Here is a 19254-nt window from a genome sequence, read left to right as displayed (position 1 = left end):
AAAGAAGAGGACTGTGAGCTTTTAGAGCAACTCATCTCAACATAAGACGTTACATCTGCTATATCTAGCTTAGCATCTGGTAAGGCAGCAGGTACTGATCTAATCCCGGGATACTTTTATCAAACTTTGCTACCAGCCTTAATAAATGTATTCTAGAGGTATTCCTGCGTATCCAAAAGGGTATCGCTCCACTTCACTTGTGGGCTTCCACTAAGATAGATCGTGGTGTTTCCTGAAAAGGTTAAGTCTGTGTTGGATCTGGGATGTTATCGACCAATTACTTTAATTAATTGCGATACTAAAATATATGTCAAAATATTAGCTATGTGGTTATTTGGTATATTAGAAGATTGTGTCCCCTGTACAACACGGTTTTATCCCTAGAATGGGAACAACAGACCATATCTGTCTTGCAATTACACTATTTGACATGGCTAAAAACTCAGGCGACCTAATGGCATTAAAATTAAAGGAAGCAGAGAAGGCGTTGAATGGGGTCTCCTGGTCATATCTATGGGCTATAACGGATACGTAAGAACTGGGGCCTGAATATATTAAATCCTAATGCTAACATTTCCCTAATGGGGGGAGAGTCAGAGACAGTAGTGATTCCCCCATTCAGTTTACCCTTTAACTGGATCCTCTAATCCAGCCAATTAAAGGTCATTTTTTAATTTTACTGATTCATATGAGTTGGTGGGAAACTAAAATTCTGGTGTATGCAGATAATTTGACAACAGTTACCACGGATCCTACTAGGGCAGTTAAGGAAATTAAACTCAAGGCTGATCAATTTGACCAAATTGCTGGGTATCAACAATAGGACTCAGATACTCATAAATGGCAATGTTCGATGCGATGATAGGCGGGTAGTGCTGAATGCAGTGTGTATGAGGGTTAATACTATGGCAGATATGGACAACATTTTAGAGAGAAATTTAGACCCTTTGATTAGTAGAACTAAGATTGAGCTGCGACGGTGGATTGGGAGGTGTAATCTAATTCAAATTATGTTTTTACCCACAGAGCCATACCCCTGGAGGTGAATCATTCTTGGTTTAAGGATTTGGATGGAATGACCTGGATATTTTGGTGGGCTTATGCCCGACCTCGGACGTCCCAGACGTTTTTGACCCTCTCAAGACAATAGGGGGATGGGCAGCCCTGAATTTTTAACTGTATTAATGGGCCTGAGCATTACAACAGATGGATGATTTGCTTTATGGCAAAGGCAAGGAGTATAATTTCAGCAATTATGCTCCTACATTTAATGAACTTGCGATTGGTGATAAGGCTTGGGGTGCCTTTTTCTTCAAGTAGATTATGGATATTACAAAAAAGTTAGGTTTAAGACGCTTCTATATGCTTACCGAGTATGGGCAAGTGCCAGAAAGAAAGTAGGAATTGGCTGATTTAGCTTTTATACACCTCTCCAAGATAACCCCCTTTTGCTGGATATATTTAATGATCCCTACATTAGACGCTGGAAAGAGCAAGGACCACCATTCTTGGGGATTTTCGTGATGATAAAAGTATAACTACCTTCGAAGTTGTTAAAAAAAATGTTATTCCAGGGAACCATGAGTTTTTCAAATTCTTGCAGAATAGGGACTTTATAGGGAAAAATGGAGGTGGGAGGGATGGGTTTTCCAGGGTTAATCTGTTAGATCTGTTAATTGAGAGAAAGTCATTGATTGGGGCTATCTGTAAGATGTTAAACGATCTGGAGATAGTATCTCCTCTATAGACCTTGCTTGTTCAACCTTTCTGTCTGCCAATCTGCAAGCCCAGCACTGCAAAACATGGTTGAACCTTTATAATACACCTGCTAACATAATCAAATGGGGAGGAGTATCTGGCACAAAAATTGTCAGCGTTGTCAGTTTTATGGGGCAGATATTAGTCATCATGTTTGCGGAATACTCATGCCTGGGAAATTTAAAGGGGGGCGTACATCAATTTTTGGAATCCAAACTGGGTTCGCGGATTGAGGTTACACCCCCAACTGATCTTATTACGGGTACACAAAGAGAAAATCCCCATACTGGCTCAACCTTTTATATTTCTCTCTATGTCAGTATTAAGGCTTTTTTTAGCAACAGCCTGGCCCGCCCCTGCTCCTCCATCTCTCAATAAATGGCTGGTACGGCTTATATCCATCTTATCATATTGAAATGGCAGACTATGCTCGGAAAGGCAGACAAGCTGGAAAAATTTAGGCCCCAAAGTGGGAATGGCTGGAGACATATTTTGAGGATGGAAGGATAAGGCAATTGTGGTGGAGTAATGTATGTTATACTATGATTCATGGTTGCATGTGATTGATACCTGGGTTCTATGTGACTTTGGGTTTTTCTATGTTAAATTCCATATTGAAAATCTGTTAATTACTCTGATTGTTTTTCATCAAACTGCCTGATTCGTTTTAATTTGTATTTTTGCTGGCTTGGATGGGGGTTGAGGGAGGGGGTAGTGGGCTGGGTTAAAAAAAATTGGAGGATTTTCAATAAAGAGTTCAAAAGCAAAACAACAAATAAAGCACACAGTGGGGGCTCTCTAAAAAGTACCATGTAAAGTATATTTTTGTGATTCCCATAGTGTGCCACCCAACTGGTATTTTGGTTTCTCTTTGAGATGTTATTTCATCCAGATATATAACACAACAACTTACAAACACCTAAAACCTGCCAGTACTATTGGCTTTGATAATGGTTGTTAGCTGTTTGAGATAAATGAGTGACAATAATGACTGGCTATAAATAATTAGTACTGAAAATGTTTCAATTCTGAAATTGTGAGACTGTGAATAACATATTATTGAGGCCTGTGGAAGGAGGCTTGGCCTTCAATTATGCACGCTTTTGTTAGACAAATATGCACTTTTTCTGTGAACATCTAATCAATCTTCACATTTTCAAAATCATCTCTTTCCTCTTCAGCACCCTCTTTGCACTCTCCCCTGCATGCACTTCCTCGCATCTCCCTGACTTCACCACCCCAAGCATACACTGCACTCACTCACATTAGGCACTTTATTTTCTTTTAGTTTTGACTTATAAATATTTTGACATCTGTGTACTCCCTTTACACACATTTACACAGACTTCCAATTGCAACTAAAATACATGGACACTGTTCTTTTTGATTTGCAGAGAGGTGAGCCCACTGACAGGCACTGTACTTTGTTTTCAGCCAGAGAGCCAGAGCCCCCAATCAAAGCCCCTCATAAACACGTTGTACATCTCAAAGTATGCACTATACAAGAGTAATAAGATGCCGGACAAAAATACAGAAACACAACATGAGGAAATAACTAACACTCTTGGGGGATGTAAGATTAAGTAAAACATGTGAAATAAAAGAGGAACTAAATCGCAGACATGCATTACCGTAACATGTTTAACATTCATTGTTCGTAAATCGATCCATGTTTTTCACATTAATGTTGAGGGGATGACTGTAAAACCTGCTTTAATGCAGCACAGCAGGGAACTGTCTTTAATTTGAGCGCATATTTGTCCCTTTGACCTTGTCTCAGTTATTTGGATGAACTTCACAAGGGAACAACAACCTTGTTGCTCTTTTGGAACAAATTCATGTGGGAACAAATGCAGCAGCTCGACTCCTAAATGGGCGAGTGACCTGCAGCTAGGGCCTGGGGTGTCACAGAGGAGCAGGTTAGTGGGCCCAAGGGTCTCAGCACAATATACCTAACACAAGATTAGCATAATAACATTTACCATTACAAAGGACAAGGCGCCAAATCACACTTACTTGTAACTGATCCTACCATGTGACGAATGGGAAAAGGTGGGATCTATGTCTATGAATGGCAGACGTCCAGCCTCACGCAGGGGTGTAGACTCCGACGTCCGAAACCTTGATGCTGACCGCGTCACTGGCCTACATTGTTAATACTGCAACGAAGGGCTTTAGAAAGGTAAGTCCTGCATTGTGTCTCATATTGCAGAAAGTGTATTTACTGCCTGGTTTACATCTCCTGCTTCAGAGCAAGACAGGTCAGACAGTGTGGGACAGGCAGGTCAGGCTCAAATGCATCAATTTGTTTAGAGATATAATCGTATCTCTAAATAAATAAATCTATTTCAAAATTTTGCGGTAAACATGTAGGAATTTCAGAGCACTTTTGGAGAAAACGCCCATATTTAAATTGGCTTTATGTACTCTGAACAGCTCACTAGTTTTCCTTGTTTGCTTCTGTGATGTCACGTTCTTAGGGTAGAGTGTAGCACTTTTCAAAACGTTTGCCACATGTGTGAATTGCTAACTTTCCAGACATTATTTTCGTTCTGGCAACTTCCTTAAAGTCACTCCCCTCTATCTAATTTTTATTTCTATTTTCATTCTTTCTGTTTCTTTTTCTTTCTCCAATACACCCCCTTTATTCCTTACAAACTCTTCAGTACTTACACAAAGAAGGCTGATTCCTATGATCACCATCCCAATCATGGAACATAGCCACCTGCAGCAAAACATTGAATGGAATATTAGTGAGGAGAAAAACAATTTAGTAGTACTTGGTGCTCATTCTACCATTGGTCCTGAAGAATGCTGCGTACCCTTCGGGGACACTTCAGCAGAAACATGTCGACCCTTTATAACACGGTTAAGGGAGATTAATATCCATATCACCGACCACTTCTTTTAACTACCATGCCTTTGATCCCTGAATAAACTTAGGATATGGACAAGGGTAATGGTTTTTAAATACACTTTTTCACTCCCCCACGGCCATCACTTAGATTTAGAAGTGCATCCCTGTCTCCAGGTGTATGCCCACCCTCTATCAAACCAAGTTTTTAGAGGGCGAGGACAGCCGATGATGAAGCATGACACTGGGCGGTGTGTGAGGCCAGTCCGTAACTTTTTATGAGATGCCCCCATTGGCAATGCATCTCCCCCTAACTCAGCAGATACCTTTAGGAACACAATCTAGGGGCAGTCTTCTTATATGGATTCAATTTAGCATCAGTAGAAGCAGCAAAACTGCAAACTAAAATGCTGCACACAGAAACAATTTAATACACAAATTCGCTAAATGAGTACTGAGTGGTTTACACCAGTCACAATTGCTGTTAGTTGATGGTGATACATGGTCCTTCAGAATGTCAGTTCACAGTTAGGACAGACGATTTAATATTTATATCCAGACAGACGTAAAGACATACAATAGATGCGTTTGGTGATTTGTGTTTAGTGATGTAATAGTCACTCTTGGCATGTTAGCAGTAGGAGATGATCTTTTGGGGCAATTTTAAATGAGAAATCCTGGGAGGTTGAAAGATCAAAACCTAGATGCCATATAAGGCAGTTTGGGTGAGAGTAGTAGGTTTGATTTGCTGATCTTGGGCTCTGGGGTGAAGTGTAGCAGGATAACATGTTAGAGATACAGCTACAGGATATCACATTGATTTCTTTATACATGCATGATAAGAGTAAACCCTTTGTATTCAGGATAGCCAGGCAGCTTGATGGCAGTAGGAGTATGTCTATCATGTCTAGGGAGATTGAAAAGAAGTCTAGTGGCAACGTTTAGGACCTTGCCCAATGGAAGACACTGAGTATTGGGGTAGGTCCATTAGTAGCATGTCGTATTGGTCAGTAGTGGTCGGTGGTGGAAGTGCTGCCAGGCAGTGATGTGGGAAAGGGGAGGGACAAGGTGGGGGTAGTAAACTATGGTTTATGGCCAATTACAGTTAAGTAAATATAAAATAAATAAAACACATTTTGTTGCACGCACTGCATCCCCAAATGCAATGCAGTGCGCGCAATGAAATTCACAATCGGCCTCCGCACTTGTGGCGGTGGCACCGTAGTCACACGCTTGTGCTCCCTCTCGCTTTAACCGTTTTTAGAATAGAGAATGACAGCCAGTGTTTATCTCTCTCTGCTGCCTGCCACCACTGACACTGTGTGAGAGGCTGGCCTTGTATATGCTGTGCACCAATGTAAGTGGGCACCTTGCACCAGTCCAGACAACCCTTATGGTGAATTAGGAGGTCTTAGACAACCTTAGAAAGCTATTCAAATGGTTGCTGTGGAGAGCAGCCTTCAGGCTTAGTCTTGAAGGAGTGTAAAACAGCTGGTTTTACCAGAATGTAATCTTGTATTATAGATTAACTGAAAAGGGAACCAAACAATAGTTATAAAAATATGTATTTATTATATAACACTATCTAGTAAATTACAGTATCTCCCACATGGAGACAGAGACAAAGCACACAATACTTTAGCAAATAAATCACAGAAAGTAGCATTAATACACAGTGGGCCCCAGGGGGGGAGCAAGCCTTATACTAAGAAAGTGGTATAAGTACAACAATTCGAATCAGGACAATGTCGAGAGGACGTAGAATTGCTGGTACTCCAAGGAACCACCCAAGTAGAGTAGACAGGGACCCAACGGAGTACATATGCATCGTGTGAACACGACCGCGTGCTCCATACAAGTCTATGTGCATGTCGTGGTTGCAATTTGAAAGAATAAAGGAACCTTCCCAGTAGACCCTGAAGAAACCCAGTTGAAGACAGAAGGTTGGATAGCGACACCATCCATGGTACCCAAGTTACTTATCCCAGGGAAGCCGGTTGCAGTGGTGTGAAGTGGCATCGAAAACCGTTGTCAGCCCTGAAGGAGGACTTTCAGCAAAGTGCCCCTGCTGGAAGATGAGAGAGTGTCTGGAGGAATTAAATGTGGATTCTTGATGAAGAGGACCTGAAAGCAGAGGGGACAGAGTTGGGATCACTGGACAATGACTAGCGGCTCGGTAGACGAATGCCCACCAATGTTGGGGTCTTCAGGATGGATGTCGATGACCTTGACTCTGCAGCTGCAGGGACCAGGCAATGCTGAGGATGACCATGTGTGGAAAACAAATTGTGCCATGAAGGAGGTCAAGAGCTGAGGGATCGGTGTCCGGCAGGACACTCTCAAGCCTTGGCAAAAGCAACCCACCCAGGAAGTCAGAAAACTGTACGGTTCGGACCAGCAAGTTTCAGGAGACTCACCACACGCAGGGAAGTAAGGGAAGGCATGAGCAATCAGAAGAGCCCAAGGAAAGCAAAGGTGACCCTCAAATGGACCTGCAGGCCAACAGCCGTGGCCTCGCGAAAGGACCTCGTGCAGCTCACCAAAAGAGGCAGGCTTGATGAACACGATGTGGTGTGGCCAAAGATTGTGGTCATAGGAGGTGCTCGTGTTTGGGGCTACTTGGAGCCTGGATATCTTCTTGCAAAGCTGTCATCAAACCTATGAAACTGCAATGGAGATGCGGTACCCAGGGGTTCAGTTATTGCAGCCCCCAATCAAGCTTCTGGCCTCAAACTTGGTCAGATGGGAGAGCAGGCCTTGGTTGCTTAGAAAAATCATGACCTGAGTTGCAGAGTCCACAGAGACCGGAGAAGCTTGGGATCTGCAGGTTGGTCATCTTCATTGCTGTGCTTGTGAATGCAGGGGAGTGACTTCTTCACTCCAAGGGAGGTTACTTTGGTTGTCCTTGATGCTTCGCAGGCCTTGGAAGGTTCCTGGAGGATGTACAGGCACAGACGATACAGCTGACTGAAAGGGAGACAAAGTCAGGCCCAAACGAATTCCAGCGAAGTCCAGAGTGCCCAGAGGGTCGAAGTGCAGTGGTTTTAATTCTGAATCTTGTCCACAATGAATCTAAGGTCCTACAACCAAGTAGGCCCTTCAGTACCCACGGGTGAGGGTTGGAAATATTCAGGGGACCGTCCCAGTGTAGGGGCTGGACAGGGGGTAGTTACTTTGATGTCCTTTGTCCAGGTTCACACCAGACTGTGAGCCAACAGCTCCCAGGGCTGGTTTGAACTGGACTATGCACAGAGACACCAAATGTGCCCCTCCTGCTGGTTTTCAGGTGCTGGCAATTGCACCCACCCAGCCCTAATACAGTAAATCCTGTCTGGAAGGTGGTCACTGTGACAGGATGCCTATATGTCTGCCTTCCCCTGCTTGAGCTTGGCTCAGCAACAGGAGGGGAGAAATGTGTCTCTGGTCGGCAGCAACCGTTTTGTGCTGTCCGGAGCTATAAGACTGGAAATAGGAGCACCGGGGCCCCCAGAAAAGGCCTTCCAGGTGGGTGGGATCATACCCTCCCACACCAGTTACCAGTGTGGAGGTGTGATTCCAACATGTTTGATATCAAACACGATAGGGTTGGTTGTAGCTGTTTTTGAGTTAGTCCTTGTGTGGTTGCGTAATTCTCCTCTATATTAGTATATGGCTGCTTCACTGACAACCCACGAGAATGGACTCTGTACACTGCAGTGGTGTCCTGCTCATGCAGGGGCACCCTCTCACTTAGGACCAAGCTACGTGCCCTCAGGATTGTAAAGGCCTGCTACAGCGGTGGCATAGGTTTCAAGTGCAGTGACCCTTAGATATAGTAAACCTATTTCTTGAGTAAGGGGTGCATTCACGGACTGACACAGGCTGCAATGGCAGAGCTAAAGTTCCATTTTGAATGGTATCTCATGGCTATCATAATACATGCTGCAGCCCATGGGAAACCTCTGGGGTACCTATGCACTGGGTACATGGGACCCATATACTAGGGACTAATAAAAAATGAATATGTCCTCAATTAAATGCAACTGGTGCTAAGTAAAGCGCTCTGATACCCGATTTGGGTCAAGATTGCGCAATATAAAACTGTAAAATAAATAAATAACAAGGGTACCCCAGGATACAATCTGCGATATACTTGAGTACATAGCATATCAGTTTAGGCAGAAAGCAGATAGACTGGGTTCTTGATTAGCAGGATCCCAGTCAGACTAGTCAAAAAACAGCATTAGCACCAGGCAAAAAGTGGGGGTACACATGCAGAAGGATCTAAGCTTCTTACACATCGTTGCAGTGAAAGAAACCCGGCAGGTGAAGATAGAGCGAGAGATAGAGAGAGACAGGGACAAATAGAGAGTGAGAGGTAGAGAGGCTGCATCTATTTCTGAAGGCCGTTCTTTGAGAAAGGGAGGCAGGATAAGAGCAAGAAACAGGAACACTGGCTCAGAGACTTTTGTTCCCGTTTTTCTCCCAATAGGTGAAGGCCTGGTTTTGATAAAGCATCTAAGCTGCTGTCAGGTGGTCTATGTTTGCACTTAGTGTTTTCTAGGGACACCTAAAGAGCTGTTCCACATATTGTGCGCATGGTGTTTTTGTATGCATGTGTGTCAATAAAGCGTGTTTAATTTTGCTTGGTTGAGCTCCAAGACGAAGCCACAGATATTGCATTAAATATTAAAATAAAATGTCTGTGTATCCATATTTGCCTACTTTATTCCTTCCTATGTCAAGTACTCCCACTTTACATCATTAGTTAGAGGTGATGGTGGTGCACTTCCATAGGTATTTGGGGTGGATTAGTGTTTTACAAATATATGATTCTAGTTCCCCCAAAGAGTTTCCTGAGCCCCATTTACTTTGAATGGAAGTCTTTCCTGACAAGAGCATTGCACACCTTGAGGTGCATCAGGTAATTGCCGTCCAAGGAAGTCCTGAACACGTTCGACAGTGCATGGTGCCAGCTGATTTGGCTAGTTTGAATTGGTGAAGGGAGCCAGTGGAAATGTATACCAGTGACTGCACTAAGGACTTTGAGTTTCTTTAACATTAATACATTCTCTTTGCTTTAGTGCAAGTTTGGATTGTAATTGGAATTTACTCTGCTAAGTATTAGCAAATCCCAGAAGTTTTGGCTCTAAAAGGCTGAGGTAGTAGGTTTTGCAATACGTGTACGGTGCAGGTGAGCTGAATCTAACTTAGGTGTCTGGGTGAGTTCTGGCGTAGGGAGTGTGTTGATAATGGTGCATGATTTAGAGTTCTGGAGCTGAACCTGAAGGCAGTTAAAGTCAGTGGCCATGGGGGTGTTCAGATTCTCTGCTGAGTCAATCCTTGGCCTCTCTCCAGTGCACACATACTGATGATCACACATGCACCACTTGTAATTACCAATTTTAATTATTTACAACAAAATGTTGTTATGCATGCATATCAAACTGCTAACATGCACTAATAAAGTTAATAGGTGTGGGTTGTTTCAGTCATATATTTGTTGTTATGTGACACGCTTGGATGCCACTGCACAGAACTCCCACAGAAGCACCTAAGTGCTCTTAAGGAAGTGCTGTGTAAAGCACAGGATAGTAGTTCACATTCTTTAAGCCAAACTCCTAATTAATTAGTCCATATATCTTTTAGAGACCCTTCCCCCACGATCACCTTTTGCATCTCACTAAAAGCACTGTGATTCACGTCAGGCTTTTGTCTACAGACAGCTAAAAGATGTCTCCTAGTGTCCTACAAATTGTGATGTTGTAAAAGGAGTCTTTGGAGTCCAATCTAAAACTTTCGGAATTGAAAGAAGGAGCAGCTGCTTTCCTCGTCTGTGGCACTCACTTGTCGAGTCGTGAGTTATAAATGAGACTCGGACTATGTATCTCTGTAGCTCTTTATTCATGCATCTGTACCTTACTTGTCCCTACTCTACTCATTTCCCTCCTTGACCCCTCCCTGTCCAGTTCCTTCGACAACTCCACCCCCTAACTACTAGAGTGCTGACAGACACTCTTACATCTCCCCTCTTCTTAAACAAAATAAAAATCAATTGGATGGTCCATACCTCTCTATTTCACTGATCATAGGAGTATGTTCACAGTTCCTCAATTAGTCGCACAGGCCTCCGAATGGTTCGGCGTGGTCTCAGAGGTACCTCTGAGTTTTCATTATCAGACTCGGCGGGATGCCCGGGCCTTGGCACTGCGCTGCTAGTTACTGCACTTTCACTGTCCACAGCTCTTGTCGAGTCAGCAAGAGCCTCTTTGACTGCGGCAGAGCATTTTTGAAAGTGGGATGCATTTCTTGTAATTCTTTTATTTTCGGACTCAGCAGTGATCATAGTCCCTTTTTGTTGTGTGACCATCAATGGCTCTGCTCTAAATTGACAGTCTGTTTTCCTTTGTGGTTCCTGTTTAACTAGCACCCAGTCTCCTTCATGAATGGACGGGGTTCTGGCTCTCCTCCGTGTATCCGCATATGATTTCATTTTCTCTCTGCTCTTTGTAGAGCATCTTCCAGAGTGGGTATCCTGGTTCGTATGGATCGCCCCAACATTAAAGTAGCCGGGCATTTGCCGGTGGTCGCATGTGGAGTTGTACGATATGCTCGCAAGACTTCATTCAAAGCAACTTGGGGATCTTTCTTACCCAGTGCTGCTTGCTGGAGTGTTTTCTTCAACGTGGCCATAAACCGTTCAATCATGCCATTGGCCTGCGTCCACAGGGGTGTAATCTTCCGATGTTTGAAATCAAGGTGCTTGGCGAACTCCTTGAATTCCTGACCATTGAAAGGTGGTCCATTATCTGTTTTGATTGTCTTCGGTATGCCCCAGGCAGCGAATACTTCATCCAGAACAGCGATGGTAGTGGTAGCTTTTGTGGACGAGACGAACTGGGCAATGGGAAATCTTGAATACTCGTCCATGACAACGAGGATGTATTTTCCGGACTGAAGAGGACCAAAGAAATCTAGTGCAACCTCTTGCCAGACACCATTGGGGAGTGCAGACATTTGTAGGGGAGCGGGTGGTTCACCGTGATTCACCAGTTGACACTGAAGGCAGTCTTTGAGGGTCAGTTCGACCATCTGATCCAAGAGCGGAAACCACACCCTCTCGCGAAGTGCTCTTTTGGTTGCCACTACTCCCCGATGTCCTTCATGTGCCAAATTGATTACACCTTTACGAAGTTGCAAAGGGATGACTCTTCCCTGATCTCAGAGTACAAGACCATCCTCTGTGATGGACAATTCATCTTTGACGTGTTTGAATGTCTTCAGCTCCTGCCTCTCACTCGGATCTCTGGTTTCATGCTTATCTGAGTGTCGCCACGTGTTTGTTCGGAGACGATGTTTCACTTGTTGCAGGACAGCATCGGGCATGGTGGCAACCCTAATGGCTTCCAGCGGGATAGCAGGTGGTCTGGTTTGGTCAACCACGAAATGGATATATTCCTCAGCAAGGGATGATCCGGTGGTAATTGTGAGTTTGGGGTGTCTCGACATGTAATCGGCAGGATTTGAGGCCTTCCTGGGTTTGTGTATGATGGTGTACATGTATTCCTGAAGACGAAGCCCCCATCGTTCTATCCAGGGGGGCATTTTAGCTCGTGGATTGCCAAAGATGGTGACTAAGGCCTGGTGGTCAGTGACTAATGTGAAGTGCTTGCCATATACAAAGATGTGGAAATGTTTGCAGGCCCATACAACGGCTAGGCTCTCCTTCTCTGGCTGAGAATAAGCTCTTTCCGTGTCTGTGAGACTCCTGCTGGCATACTCAACGATGTGTCGCTGATCGGTCTCGTGATCAAATTGGGCCAGGATGGCGCCTAGGCCTACAGGGCTGGTGTCCACTGTGATTTCTGTTTTCCTCTTGGGATTAAAGTATGCCAAATTATTGGCGGATTCAACAGCCTTCGTGATCTCCTGAAAGGCTTGCTCATATTGTGATGTCCAGTCAAATGGTTGCCCTTGCTTGGTGAGATTGCGCAAGGTATAGCTGATGGTAACATAGTCACGTATGTATCGAGCACAATAGCTCGCCATTCCTAAAAAGGATCACACATCCCCTACATCCTGAGGGCTCTTGGTGTCGTTCAATGCCGCCACTTTCTCAGGATCTGGCTTCATCCCGGCTCCTGAGAATATGTGTCCAAAGAATTTCAGCGTGGACTTGTGAAATTCAATTTTTTCTTTATTCAGTGTGAGGTTTGCGTCTAGAAGAGCATGACAAACTCTGTCCAATGCTGTATCATGCTCCTGCACCGTTGCACCATAAACAAGTATATCGGCACTGTAATTCAGGGCATTCGGAATGTGGTAGATTGTCTTCCTTATGGCTTCCTGAAATATCTCGGTAGTGGAAGAAACTCCAAAACTGAGCCGCTTATATCTGAAGAGTCCAAGATGAGTGGCAAATGTGGTGATGGGTCGTGATTTTTCATGCAGCTCAAGTTGGTGGTATCCTTTGTTAAGGTCCAACTTGGAGAAGACTTGAGCTTCGTTGAGGGACGCAATCATGTCACTCAGATGTGGTCCAGGATGTCGCTCTCGCTCGATGGCTGTATTGGGCACCCTCATGTCAACGCAGAGGCGCACTTTGTTTGGGGTACTTTTTTTTGGCACAATCACGACCGGCAAAACGGTTGTATGGCGATCCGTCGATGTCAATGTCATTGCGGCACTTCAAATCGCGGGCATTACATCGCATCGGCCGTCTCACCGGCCATTATGTCATCGCAAGCAGTTGCACCGCAAATGCGGCAATTTAATTGGATCGCGTGTCACATCGCCGATTTAACATCACGCGACATGACAAAGCGACGTTTGAGGCCACACAGTAAAAAAAAATTTGCCCAATGGGTTTGTGGGGGGGGTGGGGGTATATATTGTATTTTCCACCACGTCTGCAGCCATTTGTGCCTGTGTCGTGACCCTGTGGACAGACTTTCCAATCAGTAAGTGTGTGTAATGGCATTTTAATGGCATTTTAACATCGCTCCATTGCCACTTGAGTCCATTTTCCGTTCCCAATGTTTGTTCCTTGTGTAATGGCCAAGGTTTGTAACTGTTTCCGTTTTTTATGAAAGGCCGTTTCCCCCTTTTTTTTCGTGTCCCTCTGCCCTCTGTTTCGTCCCTCTTTTTTCGAGCCCTTTTGCCCTCTGTTACCCTCGTTTTCTGTGTCCTTTTGCCCTCTGTTACCCTCGTTTTTCGTGTGCTTCTGCCCTGTTTCCCTCGTGTTTTGTGCCCTTCTGCCCTCAGTTTGAATCGTTTCCCCCTCGATTTTCGTGTCTTTCTGCCCTCTGTTCCCCTCGTTTTTTGTGCCCTTTTGCCCTCTGTTCCCCTCGTTTTTCGTGCCCTTCTGCCCTCTGTTTCCCTCGTTTTTTGCGGTGTTCTGCCCTCAGTTCCAATCGTTTCCCCCTTGTTTTTTGTGCCTTTCCCTTGTTTTTGTGTCCTTCTGCACTCTGGCCTGCAAACTATCCCTTCCCCCCTGCCCTGCCACCAAAACTACCCCAACCCCAGCCCCCCTACCCTGAGCCCTGAACTCCATTCCCTACATCCCTAAACTATGTGTAAAGTGTCCATTCTCCCCCTGCCCTGAGCCCTTCAAATAAGCCCATGATCCATCTCTTGTCCCTTAATCACAGCTGATTTATTGCTGGTAAGCATGGGGCGTGGCAGAGTAGAAATTTATAAAGTTAACTGGCTTCTAATATCTCTGCTTACTTTTTGTTCCTGCCTTTGTTTTTCGTGCTTTTCCCTCATTTTTGTGTCCTTCTGCCCTCTGTCTGCCTCGTGTTTTGTGCCCTTCTGCCCTCAGTTTGAATCGTTTCCCCCTCGACTTTCGTTTCCTTCCGCCCTACATCCTTAAACTACCTGTAAAAAGTCCCTTCCTCCACCTGAACTGAGCCCTTTAAAATAAGGCAATGCTCCACAAAGTACCCCAGGCCCCCTGCCCTGAACCCAAAAAAACTGTTCATTACCCTTGTGAAGTACTCTGACTCTGCTCCCTACCCTCCCTTGGGGCCTTCTCTGTCTGCTTCGAGCCCGTAAAATGTAAGCCTAGGCCAAAATGGATGGTTGAATTTTGGTGTAAAGTTTTAGTTAATGCGATTTTATATAGCGTGAACTTTACCCGAAGGTGTCAGAGCGCTTTACATAAGAACCATTTGCCAAACCTAAGGACTTTGGATTACATGCGTTAAGTAAAAGATACAAACATGAAAAAATTTCAAATGTACTAGATGTAGTCACACAAAGAAGAGACTGTTGATTATTGTTAAATCTCTATATACATAGGGAAGGGATAGGAATGGATATACTGCAAGAGTCACATAGGAATGGTAGATGAATGGATGGATGCGTGGGTGTATGCATGTATGGGTGTATGGATGCATTGATGAGTGTATGAATGGATGCATGGATGGGTGTATGAATGGATGCATGGATGGGTGGGTGGATGAATGGATGGATGCATGGGTATATGCATGGATGGGTGTATGGATGCATGGATGGGTGTATGAATGGATGCATGGATGGGTGGATGAATGGATGGGTGTATGCATGGATGGGTGTATGGATGCATGTATGGGTGTATGAATGGATGCATGGATGGGTGGATGAATGGATGGATGCATGAGTGTATGCATGGATGGATGTATGGATGCATGGTTGGGGGTGTATGAATGGATGCATGGACGGGTGGATGAATGGATGCATGATGTGTTGACGGATTGTCTAGATATATCCTACGTTTTACTAATCTGTATTTTGTCTCCTAAAATAGGCGGCCAGCATCGCGAAGCTTTGTGTGGATATCCAAACACTAACTACAAAGTTCTTCCCAGTTTAAAACAACGGTACAGGTACATGAATGTTAATTTGTCCTAACTATGACGACACCATTTTTTTTGAAGAAGCAACTGGCAAATGTGTATTTGATCCACCTAAGTAATAAGGCCACCGCAAACCTAATTTTGTTACTTACTGTTGCAGAGTTGGAAATTTAACGGAGGTGCAAGGCACGCAAAGATTTTGAGTTTCTCCGCTAAGTGCAGCAGAGTAGCACAAAAGGTAAAAAATGTCTGTTGTTACTTAAAGAGTCATGCAATGTGATTGGTTGACAAATTAGATATGCTGTGCTATAATTAAAAGTTGTTGATTGTTTAGCCCACCAAAATAATGTGTTTGGTTATTAATCGAATAAAAGGCTTTTTGTTTTATTTTATTAGCAGGTACAGGTACATGAATGTTAATTTGTCCTAACTATGACGACACATTTTTTTGAAGAAGCAACTGGCAAATGTGTATTTGATCCACCTAAGTAATAAGGCCACCGCAAACTTAATTTTGTTACTTGCTGTTGCAGAGTTGGAAATTTAACGGAGGTGCAAGGCACGCAAAGATTTGGAGTTTCTCCGCTAAGTGCAGTAGAGTAGCACAAAAGGTAAAAAATGTCTGTTGTTACTTAAAGAGTCAAGCAATGTGATTGGTTGACAAATTAGATTTGCACGTTTTCTTGTGGACTGGTGTAACTGCTACTCCACCTGCTTAAAGGGAGGAGCAAAAACAAACAATTCCATAGAGGGTTGGCACAACTCTTGAAACAAAAGTATTGGAAAACCGCACCCAAATTTCTACAGTTTTCTTGAGATTTTGCAAAAGGAGCAAAGTTACCAGGAAATGTGCATCTCACAGTGTTTAGCAGGTAATCTACATCCACATTTTTCTCAGCGTTCAAAGGAAATGTCTGCCCGAATTTTGGAAGTATTAAAACTTTTGACCTTGTCTGTGCCGTGTGACTACCTATCTTCCATCGCACGCGTACTTAATTCCTTTGGGTAAAAACATTGGCCCTTGCTGTTGTGTGCCATAATCCTATCTGCACATTGGACACCCTATGTCCTTTAATTTTTTTGGGGGATATGTACCACCCTTAAATTGTTAATGCTTTGTGTTGTTTGTGCTTGAGTATTTGGTATTAATGCAATGAAAATAAAATAAAAAGCTCACAACTTGTTTGAGTATTTGGTATTAATGCAATGTAAATAAAATAAAAAGCTCCCGACTTGTTTGAGTATTTGGTATTAATGCAATGTAAATAGAATAAAAAGCTCACAACTTGTTTGAGTATTTTGTATTAGTACAATGTAAAGAAAATAAAAAGGTTCAAACGTGTTCTTTTGTATGTGTCTTAATCTCCGCATGGGTCAAGGGTAATTTCACAATGCATGTTGAAATTCTCATATTTATACACCCATACATCCACCCATCCATCCACCCATCCATGCATCCATCCATACACCCATCCATGCACACCCATCCATCCATCCATCCATCCATGCATCCACCCATACACCCAGCCATGCATCCATCCACCCACCCATCCATGCATCCATCCACCCAATCCATTCATACACCCATCCATGCACACCCATCCATCGATCCATCCATCCACCCATCCATGCATCCATCCATACACCCATCCATGCATCCATCCATACACCCATCCATGCATCCATCCATACACCCATCCATGCATCCAGCCAGTAATACAGTAATAAATAGGTAATGTCACGCTGTACTGTTAATTCCTGCATCCATCCGTAATACAGTAATAAAAATGTAATTTAGCGCTGCCCATTTAATTTCGCCGAGTTGATAGGAGGGTCGAACCCTTGTTGACCACACCTAAGTCGGCACACCTACCCGCTAGTCCACATCCTCTCTAAGCTATATTTGTTAGTCCGTTTTTCGCAAAAGGATCTTTTATTCTGTCCGCTTTTTTGCACGTTCCCAATTTTCATAATTACATTGTAACTTTTTCCGTTTTAATTAAAATCCTGCGGAAATCCATTATCAAGTTCATTTATTTCATCTTCCGTTCCCAATTTTCATAAGTACATCGTAACGTTTTCTGTTTTATTTAAAATCCTGCGGAAATCCATTATAAAGTTAATTTCTTTTCCGTTTTAATTAAAATTCGACGATAATCAATTAATAAAGTTCATTTCCCATTTTAAAGTACCGTTCCTTTTTTTATGCGTAGTAATGGCATTTTAACATCGCATGCGTTGTAATTGCATGCGATGTTAATGCCATCGGTCCGTTGTAGCATGCGCAATACAATGCTGCAATGCCAATGACAATGCGATGTAAACGTCGCGGTGCTATTGCACCGCGATGTATTTCCATCGATGTCATTGGTGTTTCCCGGAGAAACCCATGGAGTGGGACCTTCAGTTCTCTCAATGATGTCCGCTTGTAACAACTCTTGCAATTCTTCTTCAACTGCTTTTTGGAGGTGGAATGGGACCCTCCTATGATGTTGCGCTACAGGGGTCACCTGTACGTTGATGTGTAGGCGCACTTTACAGCAGGCCATTTTACCAAGCCCGGTGAACAGCTTGGGAAACTTGTGGATGATGTCGGGTCGTCACTCACACAATATAGAATTTCCACCAGCCGGAGACGTTCAGTTGTAGGAAGACTAAGAAGGCAGTCAGCTTCTGGTCCTTCAATCACATGTATGTGAGCAGGCACAGTGTGATTTTTGTGAGTGAGAATGGTTGCAAATTTTCCCAGACAAGGAAGTGGCTTCTTAGTCATCCACGTGTACACCCTCACATGTGCTGGACTCAGAGGAGGGATTGGACTCATTCTCCGATATTCTGTTACAGGAATACAGTTAAGGGATGCGCCACTGTCTAGCACAAATTTGGTAGCGTGATCACCCACCCGAATGTCAATTCTTGGGTGTTTCTTGAGTTGATCAGGATCGGCCACCATGCAGATGTACTCGCCACTGTCCTGGGACGTAGGAAATGGTGATCTCGACTCTCGAGACGGTGACCTTCTGGGCCAGTATGATCTGTGTGATGTCCCACTCGACTGTGAAGATCTTGTGGACGATCTCCGGTGATCACGGACTGCTTTGGCCTGGTGACGTGTGGTCGTCGGACAAGAAGGTCTCCCAGGGTCTTTCTGCATGTCTTTTCGGTATTCTCCACAAACATTTTCAAAATGGTTGTCTCTTCCACATTTCCGGGATTGTTGTCCAAGAGCGGGACATCCATCAGTGTGAGGAAAGTCGTATCCGCACCTATAGCACTTAAGCGAACACTCCCGTCTCTTGTCCCTCTTGTTTGAGCTATGGCGTCTGCGACCCATGGGTTGGTGATGAGTTTTTGGTCTCGAGGTTCTTTGTCTATCACGAGGTGACCTGCGAGTGGTGTGTGATTGAAGTCGGAAGGCTTGTTCACGCTTCTCCGTACACCCTGCTTCCATTTTTTTGGCATGTTCCTCCGCCTGGTCATGAACTTGAGTCATCTCCTCGATCTCGTCGAGGGTATAACTTTTCTTTAGTAGTCAACGCCTCAAGGATCCTGACTGGCAACCCTCTATGATGCGCAACCTGAGAGCATCTTCAGTGGAGAAAGTATCAAATTCACAATAGCGAGCTAGCCGTCGAAGCCGTGTGATAAACGCGCTCATTGGTTCTTCCTTCTCCTGCGACGCTAGGTTGAAAGTATACCTCTCATAATCGACGTTCTTCTTGTGTAGAAACTTCTTATTCAGGGCATCACGCACTTTGGTGTAAGACCCTGTATTATCCGTGGGCAGTTCTTTGATAAGTTGACTGACTTCCTTTCTTACAAGGT

General features: G+C 44.0%; 1 protein-coding gene across 1 annotated transcript in view; it reads right to left on the bottom strand.

Moving 5' to 3' along the window:
* Window positions 1–19254, bottom strand: part of LOC144827835 (chromaffin granule amine transporter-like) — a 548688-nt gene that overhangs the window by 102405 nt on the left and 427029 nt on the right. The window contains exon 11 of the mRNA XM_078686001.1: window positions 4432–4483. Coding sequence (XP_078542127.1) covers window positions 4432–4483 — 52 coding nt within the window. The remainder of the gene's footprint in view (window positions 1–4431; window positions 4484–19254) is intronic.

Source organism: Lissotriton helveticus, chromosome 4_1, assembly GCF_964261635.1.
Source record: "Lissotriton helveticus chromosome 4_1, aLisHel1.1, whole genome shotgun sequence".
Taxonomy (NCBI): domain Eukaryota; kingdom Metazoa; phylum Chordata; class Amphibia; order Caudata; family Salamandridae; genus Lissotriton; species Lissotriton helveticus.
Note: the sequence above shows the minus strand (reverse complement) of the source record. Positions and strands in the feature narration are given on the sequence as shown.